Here is a 21749-nt window from a genome sequence, read left to right as displayed (position 1 = left end):
ATGTGAACTTGGGATCTAAGAAAAGGCTGGCATAGAGTCACAACACATAGAAGATAGAACCTAGGAGCTTATGTAGAAATGCATGATTTAGAAGAAACATGCCATGGTGTGGAAGGCATAGCATAGTCTGTGAGGTTCATTTAAGAGAAACTGAAGTCTAGGAAAAGATTGGAGCAGAGTCAAAAAAAAAAAAAAACATGTGGAAGATAATAGGATCTAAGAGATAAGTAGAGAGAGAAGAAACATCTCCTGTTGAAAGCACAGCATCAGCCCTGAGCCTCCCCATGGAAGAAAGTTAAGAGTGTGGTGATGGCTTATGGAGTAATAGCAGTGGGAAAGTACCAAAGCAGAGACCAGGAAATTCAGATGAGAAATGGGTAGGTAGTAAAGAGAGTTATATCCATGGTTACCCCAAGTTGAGAGAAACATGTAGCAGGCCCAGAGTTTAGAGGAAATACCCACATGGTAGATTTAAAGTGTAAAGGAAGTAGGCTCAGAGGTCAGAAGAAAATCATAACATGTAATTAAAGTGATATGTTACCCCAAAGCATAAGGCAGATAGAGGCAAGCTGAAAAACTACCCAAGCCAAGAAGAAGTTCTCCCTGCTACCCAGCCTGGCTGGAGAGGGGAGTGTCAGACTTACATGGATTCAGCAGAGATCACAGGCAGAGAGGGGAAGACCAGCACGGACAAGCCTCTATAGTAGATTAAAACCAGATTCAGACTTAGGTAAGGGAGAAGATCTGATTGGTTTGCAAATTCAAGGAGGCTAAGCGAAAGGCTAGCCCACCTAGGGAGTGTGCTAGGCTGGAGGCAGTAAGGGGCACAGCAGCCCTTGTAGATACAACCAGATCAGACACAAATTCCAGTATTGCCAAGGCATAGTGGCATCTTAGATTTCTTTGGGCTTCTGTCCCTAACTGAAACTGCCTAAAAGAAGCTAGCTTTCTCTTATTTCTCCTTCAATATAACTTACTCATAATATCTTTAATTTTGTTTACACCCTCCTCTTCTCCACCCCTTTCCCAGTACCTAGACATTTCCACCCCAGTTACTCAGCCACTCTACTTACATATCTACTAATTCCTCCCCTTTCCCTCACTTCTCAAGACCCCTTTCTAGTTTCCTGGTCTCTACTGCTAACTCTTGCCCCAACTTACATATAAAACTCCATAGTGTATATCTACCACATCTTCATCATTTATTTATCAACTGATGAGCATCGTGGCTGATACTGTTCTTAGCTATTATGACTAGAACAGCAATAAACATGAATAAGCAGTTATCTCTATAGTAAAAGTGTAGAGACCTTAGGATGTATGCTCAGGAGTGGTATAGCTGGGTCATATAGTAGATCTATTTTTAGCTTGCTTAAAAAATATATTTTATTTTAAACTTTTTATTTTTTGTTTATTTTACTTTTTTATTTGTGAGCGACAGACAGAGAGAGAGGGAGCATGTGCATGCACACACGCCAGGGCCTCCAGCCACTGCAAACGAACTCTCAGACACATGCGGCCCCCTTGTGCATCTGGCTAACGTGGGTCCCGGGGAATCAAGCCTTGAACCTGGGTCCTTAGGCTTCACAGGCAAGTGCTTAACTGCTAACCCATCTCTCCATCGCCAAAAATATATTTTTTTATTTACAAGGAGAGAGAGAGAATGGACGCACCAGGGCTTCCAGCCATTGCAAACAAATTCCACATGCATGTGCCACTGTGCATCTGGTTTTATGTGCGTATTGGGGAATCAAAGCTGGGTTCTTGGGCTTTGCAGGCAAGTGCCTTAACTGCCAAGCCATCTCTCTAGCCCCCTATTTTTAGCTTTTTGAGAAAGCTGCACACTGATTTTCATAATGGTTGCACCAGTTTAGAATCCCATCAACTGTGATTAAAGGTTCCTGTTTCCCTACACCTGAGCCAGTATTTGTTATCATTTGATTTATTGATGATAGACATTCTGACCAAGTGAGATTGACTATCAAGATAGTTGAAATTTTCATGTGAGAGCTAAAATTGAGCATTTTTTAAATTGGCTGGCCATTTGTGTTTTTTTCTTTTGAGAACTATTCAATTCCATAGCCTGTTTTTTTGAATGTATCATTTGAATTTTATTGCTTAGTTTTTTAAAGACTTTGTTTGCACGTGTGTGTGCATATGTGTATGTGCGTGGGTGGGGGGATGAGCACCAGACACTTGTGCCGTATTTTGTACTCAGCTTATGTGGGTGGCCTGGGGATTGAACTGGACAAGCAGGCTTTGCAAGCTGGTTCCTTTAATGGCCAAGCCATCTTCTCAGCTCCTTATTGTTTAGACTTTTGAGTTCTTATCCTAGGTGGTAATTCCTCTGCACTGATAGACATGCCCAGAACAGTTCACCTATCGAATTGACAAGACCAACCTTCTCCCCTTCTTCCCCGTTTCCCCTTCCCGTCAGCCTCCTCTCCTCCCTCCCTTGCAGTGCTTAGAGAGTGAACCCAGAGGCTGTGTACGCTAGCCAAGTGCTCTACCACTGAGCTACAGCCTTGGCCCTCCACGGTTTCCTTTTGCTCAGCTCCAGCATGGCTTAGCGTGGTGCTCTACCCACTCTTATGTTTCTAGTAAGTTTCATTAGGGCTGCCCACAGGATTCTGGATCAGGAGGTTCTTTTATTTTTTAATTTTATTTATTTAGACAGAGAAAATATAAATGAATATGGACCTCCAGCTACTGCAGTCAAACTTGAGACACATCTGGCTTACGTGGGTACGGGGGAATCGACCCTGGGTCCTTAGACTTTGCAGGCAAGCACCTTAACCAGTAAGCCATCTCTTCAGCCCATGGGGCTCATTACCAGTGTCTATCATCCTGAACAGATGTTGTTTCTAGAATATTCTGTTACTTTGACCAGTTCTTTATCCCATTGCCAGGATCACAGTCTTGATTATTTACCTTTATAGCAAGTGTAGGCATGGGTCTTCATCTCATTTATCTAAGTTTCAGAGTGAATGTCAATATCCATAAAATAACCTGCAGGAATTTGAATGGAATATCTCCCCCCCCCCCCACTTTCTCTCTCAAATTAGGAAGATCGACAGATTGACAATATTGAGTATTCCTATCCATGAACATGGAATCTCTCCAGTATTTTAACAGTTCTCTCATCAGATTATTTTTCTTAGTTTTAGATCTAAATACTTTTTTTTGTTTTTGTTTTTTGTTTTCTTTGTTTTTTCGAGGTAGGGTCTCACTCTGGCCCAGGCTGACCTGGAATTCACTGTGTAGTCTCAGGGTGGCCTCAAACTCACGGCGATCCTCCTACCTCTGCCTCCCAAGCACTGGGATTAAAGGTGTGTGCTACCATGTCCGGTTCTAGACCTAAATATCGTGTTTAGTGGGGTGTTGAGCTGAGTTATTTTAGTACCAAAGTTCACCACCTCATTGCTAATTGGTAGGACAGTAATTGACTTGTGTAGATTCCTTTGTACCCTGCCACCCTGCTATAATCATTTACTAGTGCCAGGGGGCTTTGTTTCTGTCAGCTATTTTGTATTTTCTACAGACATGATGCAAAGACGGCATTTACTTCTTCAGTGCCCAATCTGTATGCCTTCTATTTCCTCCTTTTTCCAGTAACTTAGACTTCTAGCATAGTGTTGAAGTATGTTAAGAGAGACGTCCTTGTCCTGTTCTTCATCTTAGTATGAAAACTTGAGTTTCTCAACAGAAAATATGGTGTTAGTAACAGTAAATATGGTGGATTTTGTTGTAGATGGTTTTTTATCAAGTTGCAGTTCTATTCCTCATTCACTAGGGTTTTTTTTTTTTAATCATAAGTGGACATTAGGTTTAGTCAAATGTGCCTTTTTGCATCTAGTATGATGGTGTGATTTTTGTTTAGCCTGTTAATGATATGTTTATAATTTTTGTTTGGTTGTCTGTCGCAACATATTATATGTTGCCTATTTTTATCTTCTACATTTTCCATGACTTTCATGGTTTTGAATGTTTCTGTTTTTTTCTTTTTCCTTTACATATCAGTTATTCTTGGCCGACCTACAAAATATTATGGTAAAGTATAAAATAACTCAGGTTATTAGAAATATAACAGAAGAGCCGGGCATGTGGTGCATGTCTTTAATCCCAGCACTCGGGATGCAGAGATAGGAGGATCGCCCTGAATTTGAGGCCAGCCTGAGACTACCTAGTGAATTCCAGGTCAGCCTGGGCTAGAGTGAAACCCTACCTCAAAAAGAAAAAAAAGAAAAAGAAACAAGTAAATAGTTTTAATATAATAGGTATTTTATAAATTAATGTGTCATCTAAATGATAATTTTGCATTAAATGAAAATCATTTTTACTATTGTAGGAGAATTTTAAACGCAAAGACTATATTGATCATCAGAAGGATAAAGTTGCTTTAACTTTGGCTCGCCTAGCTCGCCACGTTGAAGTAGAGAAACAGCAAAAAGAAGAGAAAAATAGAGCATTCAGGGTATGTGTCTTTTTAATTATGTTATTCATTTATAAATTTATTCATAATAAATATGTAAAAATTCCAGAATGGCAATTAATGAAAATGTAACTTAAGTAATTTTTGAAGAATTCTGGTGGGTGATAAAATTCCAGCTTAGAAAAAAAAAAAGAAAGAAAGAACCCAGCATGTCCTGTCATTGAATCTTCCCTTTTCATTGAGCTGCTTTTTGTTATTACAAATTGTTCTAGAGATTTTGGCTTGAGAATTTTTTTTTCAGTTGTCTTCTCACACATTTATTTCAATTCTGTTAATAATTTGTTGTTTGTTAACTTACAGAAAATTCAGTACTATTAACATTGTTTTAACATAGAAAGTTGCATATTTTTGTATGACAATAAAATGTTTTTATACTTAAAAAAAGAAAAGAAATAGTCTGGCCTGGTGGTGCATGCCTTCATCCCAGCCCTCAGGAGACAGAAGTAGGAGGATTGCTGTGAGTTCAAGGCCACCCTGAGACTACACAGTGAATTCCAGGTCAGCCGGAGCTAGAGCAAGACCCTACCTTGAAAAAGAAAAATAAAAGAAATAGCAAATATATAATTATTTTGGACCTTTGAAGATTGTTGATGTCTTTATTACTTAAGAAGGTTTTGTTGTAATGAGTTTTTGTAAGGAATAAAATACTTTTTTGTTTTGGTTTTGGTTTTTTGAGGTAGAGGCTCACTCTAGCTCAGGCTGATCTGGAATTCATTCTGTAGTTGCAGGGTGACCTCAAACTCACGGTGATACCTCAGCCTTTCAAGTGCTGGGATGAAAGGCATGCACCACCACACCTGCTAAAAAATTTTTTGATAGTGGCTGGATTGCACCCATACTAGGAACACATGTGTAAAAAGAACTGACTACAACAAAAATCTTTTCAAGAGGCATTATGATGTACTTGTTTGTAAATGGATTCTAGTATTGGGTTTGAATCCCGCTATTAATCCTGACATTGTTATATATCCCTTAGACAATTTAAGAATCACTATATACAATGTGATTAATGAGTATAAAAATAGATTTGTGGTTTAATACAACTAGCTTTAGAAACTTTTGGCACTGTGTACAGCATGTATCTAGGTCACCATTGGTACTGGCTACCGCCTGCTTCTGTAAGTAAGTTAGTGCTGGAACCCCGTCATACTTGTTTGCACACTGCCTGTGGTGCTCTGATGCTACCATAGCTGTGCTGTGCTAGTTACAGGCTCCCATCTGCAAAGTCTGGAGTGTGCACTATCTGATCCTGTTTGGAAAATGTTTGCTAACCCTCAGTGTGGTTGGTAACAAATACTTTATACATATTAGTGCTCCTGAGTGTCTGATATTAATATTACTCATTTGAACATGTGTTTATTAGGCTCTCATGTATTTCAGATTAACTAGCAAAATGTGAAATAATCCTTCACATTTCTAGTTCAAGATTACTTTAATGATACTTAGCTTATGTTTCTTGCCTTTTTCACTCATCAGATATGGTTCATATAATTTGAAATTACTCCTTGTTTTTATTTTGCTTCCTTTGTTCAGTACCATTTGGTGACCTAATCACTTCTAGTACATGTCTGTGTCATTATTTACTTAATATTTTGTTGTTGGAGGGGCAGACTTGGAGCAAATAGCTGTGTGATCATTATCTTAATGCACAAACCTTTATTTTGACATGTGTATAATCTTTGATATAAATTTCTAGATGTGGAATTCTTGGGATAAAGAGTAATCAGTATTTTCTGATCACAGATGTGTCAAAATCTCTCCCCACACCAGGAAACTGAGTAATAGTCAACTGAATCTTTCTTTAATATCTTTAGGAAAAAATTGATTTTCAACATGCTCATGGTTTACAAGAATTGGAATTTATCCAAGGACATTCTGATACAGAAGCAGCAAAACTCTGTGTGGACCAGTGGCTAAAAATGCCAGGTATTCCCTAGAGGTTACACTTGGGCTACTGAACTGATAGAAGCTTTAAGGCAGAAAATGTTTATATTTCATTCAGTTGCTAATAAGTGTATGAGGTGTTGAGTTTTAGTGGTACTAGAATTACTCCATAGTGGTCTATTTGGTAAGTAGTCTACTTTACCAATTGTCTCCCTCCTGTGCCATAAGCCTGAATATAATCAGTTTAGATCATTCCTGTGTTCATTAGCTGCTGTTATTTATGTGGTTGTATGGTTAGTAGTTATTACATAAAGTAGTCTGTGTCTATACGAGGGCATATAGCAGTTTGAAGTCTGAAAGCCTTCTCTATGGGGATAGGATTTAAACACATGATCCTTTTGTGAAGTTGGTCTATGAAATTAAATTACCTTGCTCATGATATTTTATGATTTGGTCACATAATGGGAAGTCAAACTCTCTTCTTAAATAAGCAATAAGACATTTGTAGAACTACTACTTAAAAGACTATCTTTAACTGGGCGTGGTGGCGCATGCCTTTAATCCCAGTACTCTGGAGGGGAGAGAGACAGAGATAGGAAGATCACCATGAGTTTGAGGCCACCTGAGACTACATAGTGAATTCCAGGTCAGCCTGGGCTACAGCAAGACCCTACCTTGAAAAACCAAAAAAAAAAAAAAAAAAAGACTGTTTTTTAACTTATTTAGTGTTACATCGCAAGACACATGCGTTGGTTCATCAGTGCATTGTAGGTAAATATTTTGTAAGGACGCGTCCATGTGAGACCCTTCTAAAGCATTGCTAGTTTCTTTATTGTTTTCTCTGAGTTTCCTGGGAGGGCCACTATAAAAGAGTTTTCCCCCAGTAGATACTCAGGAAATTAAGAGCTAGTAGAAAACTACTTTTTTTTTTTTTTTTTTTTTAATTTTTATTTGAGAGAGACAGACACAGAGAGAAAGACAGATAGAGGGAGAGAGAGAGAATGGGTGCACCAGGGCTTCCAGCCTCTGCAAACGAACTCCAGAGGCGTGCGCCCCCTTGTGCATCTGGCTAATGTGGGACCTGGGGAACCGAGCCTCGAACCAGGGTTCTTAGGCTTCACAGGCAAGCGCTTAACCACTAAGCCATCTCTCCAGCCCAAAAACTACTTTTTAATTACATTGCTTGGCATAATATTCAAAGAACCTGGGTCCTCTGTCATTCAGTTCAACCAGTTTAAGTGCAATGATAGGTAAAGGGAGAACAAGAATTAGAAGATCTTTACCAGCTTACATAAGGGAGATGAAGGTGTAGGACTTTGTTTTCTAATATGTTTTATCTTCCACATTTTTTAGCTGGTGGGTTTAGGGAGATGGACTTTTTTTTAACCCTCAAGAGATTGCTACTTAGAGATACGAAGGGCTATTTTTGTTCCAATAATTTTATTTGCTTTAAGGTTATTATAAGTAAGCTGATGTTGTGTTATAATTTTCCTTGTCTTATCATAATTCTGATTGCCAGCCCAATAGACAAATATCTGAAATAGTAATTTAAGAATTTATATTCTGATGATGTAGGACTCAAAACAGGCACAATTAATTCTGGAACAAAAAATTCATTCCAAAGCAGAGGCCAAATGCGGAGATCTGAGAAACCACTATTATGTCCAATAATGCACTGTAACAAGGAGTTTGACAATGGGCACCTTCTCCTAGGACATTTGAAAAGGTAAATAGGTTGATGTTGAGACTAGTGGATGTGGAAGGCAAATGAGCTATAGAGTAACTTTAAATTTTTTTTGTGGTGGTGGTCTCATGCATGCTAGGCAAACACCACTACTGAACTATACCCCATTCCTCAAAGTGATTTGCTAACTGTTGTAGCTATAGCTTTATATTCAAAACTCAGGTGGTTTTGTGTTAGTTTGATATACTGTTTCTAACTTACATTTAAATTGGCTGGAAAACTAGGTGGTCAGATGTTTTTGGTACTGCATTATAGTTAGTTTTACAGAAATCCAGTCTCTGAGTGTAAATTTCAAGAGACACAGGCCACTTGCAGGTATTTGGTCTGTTCTACAGAAAGTAATATAACATTCTAGAAAAGTTAGTAAGGCAAAGTAGTGTAAGCAAAATTCATAGTAAAGACAAACTACCATAAAGCCCATTTTGACTAGTTTGCTGGGCTTTTCTTTCTTTCCTTTTTTTTTTTTTTTTTTGCTGGGTGTTTCTTAGTGGAGCACAAGAACAGAACATTTCCCCTTTCAGATACCAGAAAGTTGTGGAGTTGAGAATTTTGGGCTCCAAACCTTTGTATTTTGCAGATGTTTCATAGGGACACCTTGAATTGCATATATGTACTTAGTTTCACAGATGATGCTAAATAGTTAAACCTGGAATGTCAATCTTTCTATTGTAACCTCTTTTGTTGAATAGGTTCGATCATTCTCCGTGTGATCCAACAATTACATTACGTGGACCTCTCACCAGTTCCTTTGCTTGTGTAGTATGTTGTAAAAGTTTCAATACTCAACAGCAATATAAGGATCACTTACTTGCTAAGGTAAGAACATGATGACCTGATCATAGATATAATTTTTTTGATCTTGCAATCACTAATGATACATATAAGGATAAATATTACCATGATGTAGTGAAAATAAAATGAGTTGATGCATCAAGTTTTTGAGGGCTGGCAAACTAGATGGCTAAAAGCCAACAATCCTAAAGACGTTATTAAACCCCACTTGTTGTGAAATTGCTCTATGAAATTAAATTAACTTGCTTAAGATGGTCTATGATTTGATCATAATAGAAATTGAACCCTATTTTCTGTGTCTGTGTCTGTGTGTGTGTGTGCACGTGCACATACGTGCACACATGTGTTGTATGTCTGAGTCTGTGTTGATGCACTGCCCCATGCTCTCACCTGTGGTGGCAGGAGGACAATTCAAGGGTCTCTCTTTATTACCCACCTGTTCTTTCTCTGCAGTGGAGTTGTTTGCTGATTTCAACCTTGCTGTTTGCGAGCTCTAGCAAGTCTCCAGTGTCTGCTCCCCTATAGTACTAGGGTTGTAAATGTGTGGCCACACACAGCTAGTTGCTTAAGTAGGTCCTAGAGATTTGAATTCAGGCAGTCTTTGGCCCCCTTAGGCCCTAATGCTTATGCAAGAAGCACATTTAACCACTGATCCATCTCCTTTTCCTAGAACCCTACTTAGTCCATTACCTTTTGCTTCTTTTTTTATTTATTTATTTATTTGCTTTATTGATGTATTTGAGAGAGACAGACAGAGAGAGGAGAGAGAAAATGGGCCAGGGCCTCCAGCCACTGCAAACGAGCTCCAGACGTGTGCACCCCCTCGTGCATCTAGCTAAAATGGGTCCTGGGGAATTAAGCCTCGAACCGGGGTCCTTAGGCTTCACAGGCAAGCGCTTAACCGCTAAGCCATCTCTCCAGCCCACCTTTTACTTCTATAGGTAGTAAATGAGACCTTTGTAAATGGTATAAAGAAGTAGAATGATTACTTATAAGACTGTTATTAACTTTTTTTTTTTTTCCTAGGTAGGGTCTCACTCTAGCTTAGGCTGACCTGGAATTCACTCTGAATTCTCAGGGTGGCCTCAAACTCATGGCAATCCTCCTACCTCTGCTTCCCGAGTGCTGGGATTAAAGGCGTGCGCCACCACGCCCAGCTTGTTATTAACTTTTATTAAGTGTTAAGTCTCAAGGTACATGATTTGACCCATAGATATCTAAAATCACATTTTACATGGTTCAAATGTATTCTTTTTTTTTTTTTTTTTTTTTCTTTTTTTTTTTTTTTTTTTTTTGGTTTTTCGAGGTAGGGTCTCACTCTGGTCCAGGCTGACCTGGAATTAACACTGTAGTCTCAGGGTGGCCTTGAACTCATGGCAATCCTCCTACCTCTGCCTCCCGAGTGCTGGGATTAAAGGCGTGCGCCACCACGCCCGGCTCAAATGTATTCTTTTTAATTAATTTATTTGAGAAAGAGGCAGACAGAGAAGGGGCACACTAGGACCTCCAGCCATTGCAAACAAACTCCAGATGTATTCGCCTCCTTGTGCATCTGGCTTATGTAGATACTAGGGGACTGAACCTGGGTCCTTAGGCCTTGCAGGAAAGTGCCTTAACCACTAAGCCATCTCTCCAGCCCTTCAATGTTTGTTTTTTTCTTAAACCAAATTTGATTGTAGGTATCTTTAGTTACTTACATTATAGAAGTGATACCATTGCCCACTCCCCCCCACCACCATGTGGGTTTTTCATCTTTGGATTCAAATAAATTGGATCAAAAGTATATTTCAAAAATCTCTATCTTTCTGGGATTGGTGTCTGCACATCATTAGTCTCAGTACTTGGGAGGATCGTCATGAGCTCCAGGCCAGTCTAAGACTATATAGTGAATTCTAGGTCAGCCTGGGCTAAAGTGAGACCCTGTGTCAAACAAAAAAGCTATCTGGGTTAGGGAGATGCTCAGTGGATAAAATGCTTCTTATGTAAGTATGAGTGTCTGAGTTTATATCCCCAGAATCTGTATATGCTGGATGATATAGTAGGTATCTATAATCCCAGAACACCTTATGGTGAGATGAGAGATGAAGACAAGACACTTTTCAGAAGATTGTGAGCCAGCCAGCCTGACAAGTGCTGTGGTGAATAGTAAGAGATCCTATCTCAAACAAGGCAGAGATGAGGACCAGCATGCAAAGTAGTTTTGTGACCTCCACATGTTCATCGCACCTCCCACGCCCCCCTCCACAGATTGTATCTGGCTAGCCATTGTGACTCATGTTTATAACCTAGAACTAGGAAGCTGAAGGAGGATTTCTGTGGGTTCAAGGCTAGTCTGGGCTCAGTGTGAAACTCAGAAAAAAACAGCATTAGTGTTTGATTCCAATGGAGGCAGAACCACTGTCAGGTTGCTCACAACCTGACTGGCGTGATCACAGGCATCAGAGCAGGGGAGGAGGCTGGTTCTTGCTTGTTGGGGCTTTGAAACTACAGATGATAATCCGAGAGAGCACTTTGAGACATGAGACACACTGACAGATTGTGTGGTAATGAAACCCCCCAAAAAACATTTATAAGTTTATGGGGGCCACCTGAATGAAACCACAGGTGGCTGTGGTGGTGGAGGTGGTGGTAGTAGGGGGAGTTAAAGAGGACGTGATGGTAGCAGCTCTGGTGGTTGTCCTGGATACAGTAGTAGAGAAGGCTGTGGTGGTGATTTGCCAGGATATGAAAACCAAAGTGGATATGGTGGCAGCAGAGGAAGGTCTGATGGTGATGATGAAGGGGTAAATTTTGGTGGTGGTCACTCTGGTGGAGAAGGAACCGTAATGATTTTGGAAATTATAGTAGACAACACCAGTCATATTATGGACCCACAAAGGGGTGCCGTTTTGATGGAAGAAGCTCTAGTAATGGTGATGATAGAAGTGGTATCTAATTTGACTTCCCTAGTCCTCTTCCTTTCCTTCCTTCCTAACTTTCCTAGACCAGATGTGTATCTTCAAAGAAGATTGTAGCAGTTACCTTCTTGTAACTGCTTGTAAGACAAACACCTGGCAGAAGCGGTTTATGGAAGGGTCTGTTCTGGCTTATAGTCTTGAAGGGAAGTTTCCTCACAGTAAGCAAAGCAAGGCAGGAGCAAGAACCTGACTTCACATATCAGCAAGTGGGAAGCAGCAAGAATGAGCTCAGTGGCACAGGCAAGGCTACCCCAGCAACACATCTACTCAAGCAAGGCTCTACCAGTTGGGGATCAAGTATGAGGCTTAATCATAATCACATGAAGCCATGGGATTCACATCATATCCAGACTACCAAACAGATTTTGTTACGTAGTCAGTTTTAGAAAGTCTTTATCTGTAGTATAAGAGAAACACACACACACACACACACACACTTTAAAGTTCTTATACATAGCTTGGACTTTAGAATGAAGCTATAGTAGTAAAACAAAAGTAAAATGAAGGTAAGACAAAAGGGAGAGAAATATCAGAATTTGACAACTCATTATAGTAACAAATAGGTACCTAGCATTGAGTTAGAATTGAAGGGAATACAAGTGATGGAATTCAGGTAAGGCTGGAAAGTGTGAACAGGATAGAGACTGTGGGAATGGATGGCATACAGAAAACTGTTGAAATGGAAGGCCTGAGGACCATGGGTAGGCTTGATGCAGAGTAATCCCTGTTCATGTCCTGGAACTTGGCTTTCACCATGAGTAGCTCACCATGATTAAACTGTGTAAACATGACGGTTTTGCTAAATATCTGCTTTCCTTCTGTAGGAAGGTGGTACATGACTTCAAAGTAGAACACAGTTCACACTGTCTTATTGCTAGAGGAATTAAGTATGTCCTGTGTGACTCCATTGAGAAAGATTTGTTGGAATTGGGCTCTATGTAATGTTGTATTGTCGTCCTCCTCCCCCCAGGCTGATTTTGCTTTGTATCCTTTCACAGAAATAACTGGTAGCTCTTAGTAAAACTGTATACTGTTTCCTTTGAGTTCTCTTAGCAAATCACTTTTCCTCAGAGTTAGTCTTGAGGACTCCTTACATACAGTAGAAACCCAACTATAAAGGGTTAGGATCTTAAAGTTGATACTGACAAGATGGAGTCATTATAGAACCATTGTAGAGAGAACACCATCTGCTATGGTTTAGATATAAAATGTCTCCTGTAGGCTCATGTCTTTGCACTCCTAGACCCGAACTAATGATGCTGTGTTGGGAGTTAGAGCCTGTCCAGTGGGAATGGATATCTGGGATGGAGGGGTTGGACCTTGAGCTTTATAGTCTGGCTCCACTTTCTATCCTGTATCTGCTTCCTGATCCACTGGGATATGACAAGCAGGCATGTTGTTCTCTTGCTTCCACATAGGTGTTCACAGCCATGCCTCCCTTACCAGGAAGGACTGTGAGCCAAAACAAACCTCTCCTTCCCTAAGTTGCTTCTTGCAGGTATCTGGTCCCAGCAATAAGAAAAGTAACTGATACCTGATTATAGAAAGTACCTACCCTTGTAGATGTCCAAGCCATCGCTCTTGCTGTTGCAGTCAGGTTCGCATTGCTAACAGAAAATCCTGACCAAGAGCATCTTGTGGAGAAAAAGGGGTTTATTTTGGCTTACAGGCTCGATGGGAAGCCTCATAATGGCATGGGAAAACGATGGCATTAGCAGTGATGGATATCATCTCCTGACCAACATCAGGTGAACAACAGCAACGGGAGAGTATGCCAAACATTGGCATGAGGAAACTTGCTATAATACCCATAATCCCACCCCCAACAATACACTTTTCCAGGAGACATTAATTCCCAAATCTCCATCAGCTAGGAACCTAGTATTTAGAACACCTAAGTTTATGGAGGACATCTGAATCAAATCACCGCATTCCGCCCCTGGCCTCCATAAACTGATAACTATCTATGATGTAAAATGTAATGCATTCAGTCCAACTTTAAAAGTGCTCATAGTTTTTATCAATATTAATGATGCTCATACATTCCCATTGTCCAAGGTCTTTTAATTGAGCCATAATACCACCCCCCCCCAAAAAAAAACCAGAAACATTCACACTGCAAAAGATGGCATTGGGTATAGCAAAGAAAAATTTAACCAATACAAGATTTAAATAGGGCAAACATCAAACTCTGTAGCTCCAAATCCAACAACCCTAGTTAGTGACAAATCTCGAAGTCTGATAATTCTAACCAGCAACAAGTCTCTGGAATTCCAATTCTACCCCTCCAGCTAGGCTACTCACAGTCCTGGAAAACTTCATCCAGGGCTAGCATCTGTCCATAGCAGCCATCTCATCGTGGCATCTCCAGTGGGTCTCCACTGCAATCCACGATTTATCCTCATGGCCCCATGGGGTCTCCATGCAGGCATCTCACAAACCTGCTTCACACTGCCCATGGCTATTTCCAAAACACAAGACTGTTGCAAATTCAGTGACCTGCTTTTTCCAAAAATACACTGTCTCTAGTAGGCATTAATTCCCAAATCTCCATCAGCTGGGAATCTCGCATTCAGAACACCTAAGTTTGTGGGGGACACCTGAATCAAACCACCACACTAGCTATGAATGCAGCTATGGTGGTTTGAATGGAATGTCTTTATAGCCTCAGGTGTTTGTGAGTAAGTTTCCTACTTAATACACATGTGGTAGAGTCTTTGGGAGGTGGAGCCCTGCTGGGGCAAGTGTGTCACCAGGGGTGAACCTTGGGGTAGAGTCTAGCCCTGTGTGTTCAGTTAGCTCTTGCTGTGCTGTGGATGTATGATGAAGTGAGCCTATTTCTGCAATGATGAAGCTTCCCCAGGAAACTATAAGCCTAAAATAGACTTTACTCCCACAAGCTGCTTCTGGTTGGATGTTTATCCCAGCAACAGGAAAGTAACTGCTTACAGCAGCCCAACACAAAATCCTAAATTAAAATAATATGAGAATTTTTTAGAAAAAAATTGTAATTTTAATATGTGGTTCATTTCTGTGAGCTTTGTAGATGCCAGTTTCATTCTTTTTTTTTTAAATTTTTTTTTGTTCATTTTTTATTTATTTATTTGAGAGCGACAGACATAGAGAGAAAGACAGATGGAGGGAGAGAGATTGGGCGCGCCAGGGCCTCCGGCCACTGCAAACGAATTCCAGACGCGTGCGCCCCCTTGTGCATCTGGCTAACGTGGGACCTGGGGAACCGAGCCTCGAACCAGGGTCCTTAGGCTTCACAGGCAAGCGCTTAACCACTAAGCCACCTCTCCAGCCCTCAGTTTCATTCTTATTGTCAAAAGATTGGACAACCCTGTGCAGAACTGAAAGTATTTTACAATTCTAGAACCTAGTTCCTTCTCTTTTTATAGGGACACCAAAAAGATCAAATAATAGAAGTACAGAAGTGTTCAGAGGGAATTCAAAGATATGGACAGGAGATCAGTTTAAGTTACTTCTGCAGAAACTTAGAAATGAGAACAAACTTCTATCTGGGCTTGGTAGTTCACACCTGTCATCTCAGAATTCAGGTGGTTGAGGCAAGAGTATAGCCATGAGTTTGAGGCTAACCTGTGCTACGTAGAGAGGTCCAGCCAGCATTCAAAATTGGAGCTCAGGGTCTGGAGAGATGGCTTAGTGGTTAAGGTGCTTGCCTGTGAAGCCTAAGGACCTATGATCTATTCCCCACATCTGTGTAAGCCAGATGCACAAGGTCCACACACTTCTGGAGTTTGGTTGCAGTGGCTGGATGACCTGGCACGCTAATTCTCTGTTTTTCTCTCTCTAAAGAAAGAAAGCGAGAGAGGGAGGGAGGGAGGGAAAAAAGGGGTGGGGTGGGGAAGGGAGACGGGGGCTCAGGAGATAGCTCATTTGGTAACATGTTTGCCATCCCAGCATGAGGACCCAAGTTAATGTACTTGTAAGCTTAAATCTGATCCAGATTTAACTTCTCGTTCTTTTCAGTACTGCTTGATGCTTTATTTTCTGTGGAACCTTCTATAGGCCACTTCATTAATGCTTGTACTGCTTACCTCTTATTATCAATCTGGTTATGTTTAGCTGTAGACAACTCTTTTGTATTATACTTGTGACCTTGGTTGGAGCTTACCTGTACAATACCATGTCACCCTGGCTGGAGTTCTCCAGTGTGTCCTGGGTGGGTAGCTGGGTGCCAGGATCCTGCCTTCCACTTTCTTGAACCTTTCCTGCAAGCCAGGCTGGCTTCTCTGGTTGTGCTGGGGTCCCAGGTGTCTGTAGACAGGGGCATGCAGGTCTGTGTGGTCCCAGATACACAAGCCAGGCTACCCGCTTTCGCTGGATCTCAGATGTTTCAATTTATCTCTACAATGGTGTTATTGTTCGTATGTACAAAGATGTGAGAGGGTATATAAAACTGAGTAAGGTACCCTGAGCCTTAGGTATGCATTATGTTATCATTGAATCTCAAATCAACCAGTAGAGGGCGCTGGAAGAGTGTATTAAGCTTCACGTTCTTTATTATGAGTTCTGTTGTAAAGATACTCCAAGAGAAGATGCACATTTTATGGATTTTTTTCTTGTTTCTCTCCATAATTTTCATTTTTATTTTAAGCTTTTTCTCTCAAGGTTACATCTTCTAAATTTTCGTGTGCACATGAGTCTCTTGAGATTTTGTGGAAATGATTCTGACTCAGTGAGTCTGACATGGGGCCTTACTTCATATTCCCAATAAGATGGACAGTGCCAGTGCTCAGTGCTGCCAGTCACTGGGTCACAGTGGGACATGGCTTTAGTTACTTTTGACCTTTGAGCCACTTAGTGGGTATCATCTCCAAATATTGCTGCTTTTTTCCCTTTTTTGTTTCTTTTGTGATGGTAGTGGTGCCTTAGTCTCCCATGTGCCTCATTAGCATTTGTGGGTCAGTGGGAACTCTTGATCCTTATTCTGGTTTTATTTATCTTATTTTATTTTTTGAGGCAAGCCTAATAGATTGGCCTTTTTTTTAAAAAAAAGAAAGAGAGAATTGTCCTCCCTATCGCTAGGAACTTTACATTACTGTCTGTTTCAATGAGTTTTTCTATTCTAGACGTATCATATAAATAGACTTAAGCAATATGTGGCCTTAGTGACTAAAGTTTTTCACTTACTGTGTTAACCTCTCTCATTGTGGTAATACTTGAGAGAAGAAGTTTTTACAGAGGAAAGATTTATCTTGTTTCATGTTTTTTGTATATTTTCAAAGTTCTTTTATTTACTTATGTATGTATTATTTATTTATGTATTTGAGAGAGGGAGAGAATGGGCACTCCAGGGCCTCTAGCCACTGCAAATGAACTCTACCTTGTACATCTGGCTTAAAAGAGTAACTGGGAAAGCAGGCCAGGGTCCCTTACGCTGCGCAGGTAAATGCCTTAACTACTAAGCCATTTCTCCAGCACTTTTTGTGTTTATTTTTATTATTTATTTACAAGCAGAGTTGGTGGAGCATGGGCACTCCAGGGCTACCTGCCACTTCAAATGAACTCCAGACATATGTGCCACTTGGTTCATCTGGCTTTACATGGATACTGGGAAATTGAACCCCAGCTGGTAGTCTTTGTAAGCCAGTACTTCAACTTCTTAGCCATCTCCCTAGCCCTGACTCTGTTGATTTTTAGGGAAATAGCAATACTAACATGTAGAGGATAGGCATATCACACTTAAGCCATTTATCTCTGTAGCAGCTATGAAGCAAAACTGAGAAAAGACAGAGAGTAGCTGTGGTTAATATCTGTCCCCAGCAACTGACTTCCTCCAATTAGGCTTCACCTTCTGAAGTTCCCATTGCCACCCAGTAGTTCCATCATACTATGAATCCATCAATGGTATCATCTGTTGATAAGCTCAGAGTGCTAATGATCCAGTCACTTCTCAATGATTAGACCCACCAGCTGGGAACCAAACCTTCCACATATGAGCCTTTTGATGAGAGAGTTACTTATATCCAAACCATAGCACTATAAAATATTTTGAAGACTTACCTTGTTAGACCTTATTTCTTTATATTGCCAAGCAATACTAATGATTAGGAACTGACTACATTTTATTTGACAGCTCAACAGTGGATAGATGTTTGGGATACTTCCATTTTTATGACTACTATGAATAATTCTTCCATCATCAAACATCCAAGTCTATGTAGACCTTTCTTTCTTTATTTGTTTATTTATTTATTTGAAAGTGACAGAAAGAGGGCTGGAGAGATGGCTTAGCGGTTAAGCGCTTGCCTGTGAAGCCTAAGGACCCCGGTTCGAGGCTCGGTTCCCCAGGTCCCACATTAGCCAGATGCACAAGGGGGCGCACGTGTCTGGAGTTCGTTTGCAGAGGCTGGAAGCCCTGGCGCGCCCATTCTCTCTCTCTCCCTCCCTCTATCTGTCTTTCTCTCTGTGTCTGTCGCTCTCAAAAAAAAAAAAAAAAAGTGACAGAAAGAGAGAGAAAGAGGCAGAAAGAGAGAGAATGGGCACGCCAGGGACTTCAGCCACTGCAAACGAACTCCAGACACATGTGCCCCCTTGGGCATCTGGCTAACATGAGTCCTAGGGAATCAAGCCTTGAACTGGGGTCCTCAGGCTTCACAGGCAAGTGCTTAACCACTAAGCCATCTCTCCAGCCCTTATTTTTGTTTTTTGAGGTAGGGACTTGCTGTAGCCCAGGCTGACCTGGAATTCACTATGTAGTCTTAGGGTGGCCTTGAACACGTGGCAATCCTTCTATCTCTGCCTCCTGAGTGCTGAGATTAAACACATGCACCACCACACCCAGCCTAATATTTTATTTTTATTTACTTATTTGAGAAAGAAAGAGGCAGATGGAGAATGGGCACGCCAGGGCCTCTAGCTACTGCAAGTGAACACCAGACACATGCATCACCTTGTGCATCTAGCTTACATGGGTACTGGGGAATTGAACCTGGGTCCTTAGGCTTTACAGGCAGCACCTTAACTTCTAAGTCATCTCTTAAGTTCATATTTTTGAGGCAGGGTCTTATTCTTGCCCAGGGTGACCTGGAACTCACTATGAGCTTGCCTCAAACTCACATTGATCCTCCTACTCCAGCCTCTCCCCCCCCCCCCCAAAGTGCTTAGATTAAAAGGGTAAGCCACCATGCCCATCTTAACATGTGTTTTGAACCTTCTAGAAAGTTGAATTTGCTGGGTCAGTGTTGAGATATGTGAATTGGGGTAGACCACACATATATCTTTCATTATTCAAACATGAATACCTTCTTGCCCTTTAGTGCCACTGTGGATAATGAGAAAAAAAAATGTAAGTAAGAGTGTATTTGTAGAGATGTTTACAACATCATTATTTATAGTGTGTGATGAAGAGAGTCCCACCATAAAGTAGTTTGCAAACAATAAGTATGAATTGGCCTAGGTTCTATCTGCAGGACCACTACCAAAAATCCAGAAAAACACCAGGTGTGGTGATACATGCCTTTAATCTCAGCACTGGGGAGGCAGAGGTAGGAGGATCGCCGTGAGTTCAAGACCACCCTGAGACTTAGTAGTGAATTCCAGGGCAGCCTGGACTAGAGTGAAACCCTACCTCGAAAAAACAAAACAAATCCAGAAAAACTGTGTACTGTGATCACATATATGTCTTAATATGATATTACGTAAATGTGTATATAAAGAACAAAAATCCATAGTAAACAAATCTTTTATTTATAGAAAAGCCTTAAATTTGGTACCTCATCTTAAAAACTGTGTAGTTACATACAGGGAAGAGTATTTGTGTTAAAAATTAGTAGACTATTCCAAATAAGAAATTTCAAAGTTAAATCTTAAAATATTGAGTAATAATTTGAGTATTGATTTCATTGTCTATAACACAGCTTTTCTCCCATTATAGGTAGCTACAGGTGATGGCCACAATAGCAGCCTTCTTCCACAAGTCATCCAGTGTTTTGCCTGCCCAAATTGCTTTCTCCTGTTTAGCAGCAAGGATGAGTGTTTGAAGCACATGTCTAGAAAGAATCATTTCCATCAGAGCTTTAAATTGGGTGGTATGTTTACATGTCTACTGAAAATATTAAACTACTTAAATCTTTGAGAACTGATCATACTTTTCCAGTCATCTTGAAGTTATTTTTCATTTTTATTTTTTCATTGTTTTGGTTTTTCGAGGTAGGGTCTCTGTCTAGCCCAGGCTGCCTGGAATTCACTATCCCTCCAAGGGATTAAAGGTGTGCGCCACCACAACCAGCTTTGAATTTGTACTCATCAGTTTTAGAGCCATGAAAATGAAAAATACTTATTTCAAGTCTAAAAAAGTTTCTTCTTTCCTATTTGTATTTATGAACAAAGTTTACTTCTGAGTAGTGACAAGAAACATGGGAAGAAAGCATTTATATAGCATAATGTTTTTGTTATATACATGATATCTGAAAAATTAGATGTTCTTTGCATTTTAAGACTCATTTTGAATATAAAGCTTTCTTTGTATTAAAGGCTAAACAATGGCTTCCCTTAAGTTGTACTACATAAACTCTTTTCAGTCACTTAACTGATGGTAAGAGGGAAAGAGGAAGGTGGGTCCCTTTGTCCATACCACTCTGTAGTTACATCTTATCTTTCAGATAACAAGGCACATCCAATATCATTTCCATCTTTTGCAAAGAAACTTTTGATCTCTCTGTGCAAAGATGTTCCATTTCAAGTGAAGTGTGTTGCCTGCCACCAGACATTGCGTTCCCACATGGAGATCACTGCCCATTTCAGGTTTGTGGAGTTCTGTTCTTAGGCTGTGGGGCATCCTGGGAGTTGCTCACCATTGGGAGGATTCGGCAGCTACTTTTCTTTCTTTCTTTCTTTTTTGTTTTGTTTGTTTGTTTTGTCAAGGTAAGGTTTCATTGTAGCCCAGGCTGACCTGGAATTCACTATGGAGTTTCAGGGTGCCTTCGAACTCACAGCGATCCTCCCACCTCCGCCTCCCAAGTACTGGGATTAATGGCATGCGCTATGACACCCGGCCCGCAGCTACTTTTCTATTCCATCTGTCTCTCCTTTGAAAATGAGGAAAATAAAGTTAGGGGTAGAGGGGAGAGTAGATATATGTATATTTTGAACATACACAGGCTAGCAGTTCTATATCACTCTATGTGAATGTGTGAGTAGAGGAAAGGGTGAGGATATCACCATGGCATACAGTTAACCAGAATAGAAAGTACCATATATAGATGAGAAGAATTAATTGTCATTGACACACTAAATTCATAAGGAAATTTAAAGGGATTTTAAAATACGTGATACTTTTCTTTGTCATTACAATAGATTTTTTTTTTTTTTTGAGAAATTTTCCCTATGAGGCTTCAGCTGGCCTGGAACTCGAGGCCTTTTGTCTCAGCCTCCCGTCTGGACTAGAGTGGAAAATTTTAAGCAACATATGAAATTTGGGTAAATAGTCTAAAAAATACTGGTACACCTTTCTTCAGACTTTTAGAAACTATCAGCATGTGACAGTCACATGCTGCCATGTACAACACATAGTTTGGAAGCAAGTATTAAGTGTGATATTTGCTTCTTCAGTTTGTAAATGACAAGGATTCTTTAAATGAAATGGAAAGATATGGCCCTTACCACACGTTAAAAAGTAATTTTTAATTTTATTTATTCATTTACTTATTTGAGAGAGAGAAAGGAGGGAGGGAGTGACAGGCAGATAGAGAAAGAGAGAGAGAATGGGCACTCCAGGGCCCTCTAGCTAGTGCAAGCAAACTCTAGATGTATGCACCACCTTGTGCATCTGGCTTACATGGTTACTAGAGAATTGAACCTGTGTCCTTATGCTTTGCATGCAAGCATCTTAACTGCTAAGCTACCTTTCCAG

General features: G+C 40.4%; 1 protein-coding gene across 1 annotated transcript in view; it reads left to right on the top strand.

Annotated features, from left to right (window-relative positions):
• The window catches only part of Znf451 (zinc finger protein 451), a 69690-nt gene that overhangs the window by 22404 nt on the left and 25537 nt on the right, over positions 1-21749 (top strand). Inside the window, exons 4-9 of the mRNA XM_045157588.1 lie at positions 4349-4474; positions 6307-6418; positions 7952-8102; positions 8810-8936; positions 19773-19926; positions 20500-20641. Of these exons, the coding sequence (XP_045013523.1) occupies positions 4349-4474; positions 6307-6418; positions 7952-8102; positions 8810-8936; positions 19773-19926; positions 20500-20641 (812 nt within the window). The remainder of the gene's footprint in view (positions 1-4348; positions 4475-6306; positions 6419-7951; positions 8103-8809; positions 8937-19772; positions 19927-20499; positions 20642-21749) is intronic.

Source organism: Jaculus jaculus, chromosome 8 (assembly GCF_020740685.1).
Source record: "Jaculus jaculus isolate mJacJac1 chromosome 8, mJacJac1.mat.Y.cur, whole genome shotgun sequence".
In the NCBI taxonomy this organism is placed as follows: Eukaryota; Metazoa; Chordata; class Mammalia; order Rodentia; family Dipodidae; genus Jaculus; species Jaculus jaculus.
This window is presented reverse-complemented; position numbering and strand designations above follow the sequence as displayed.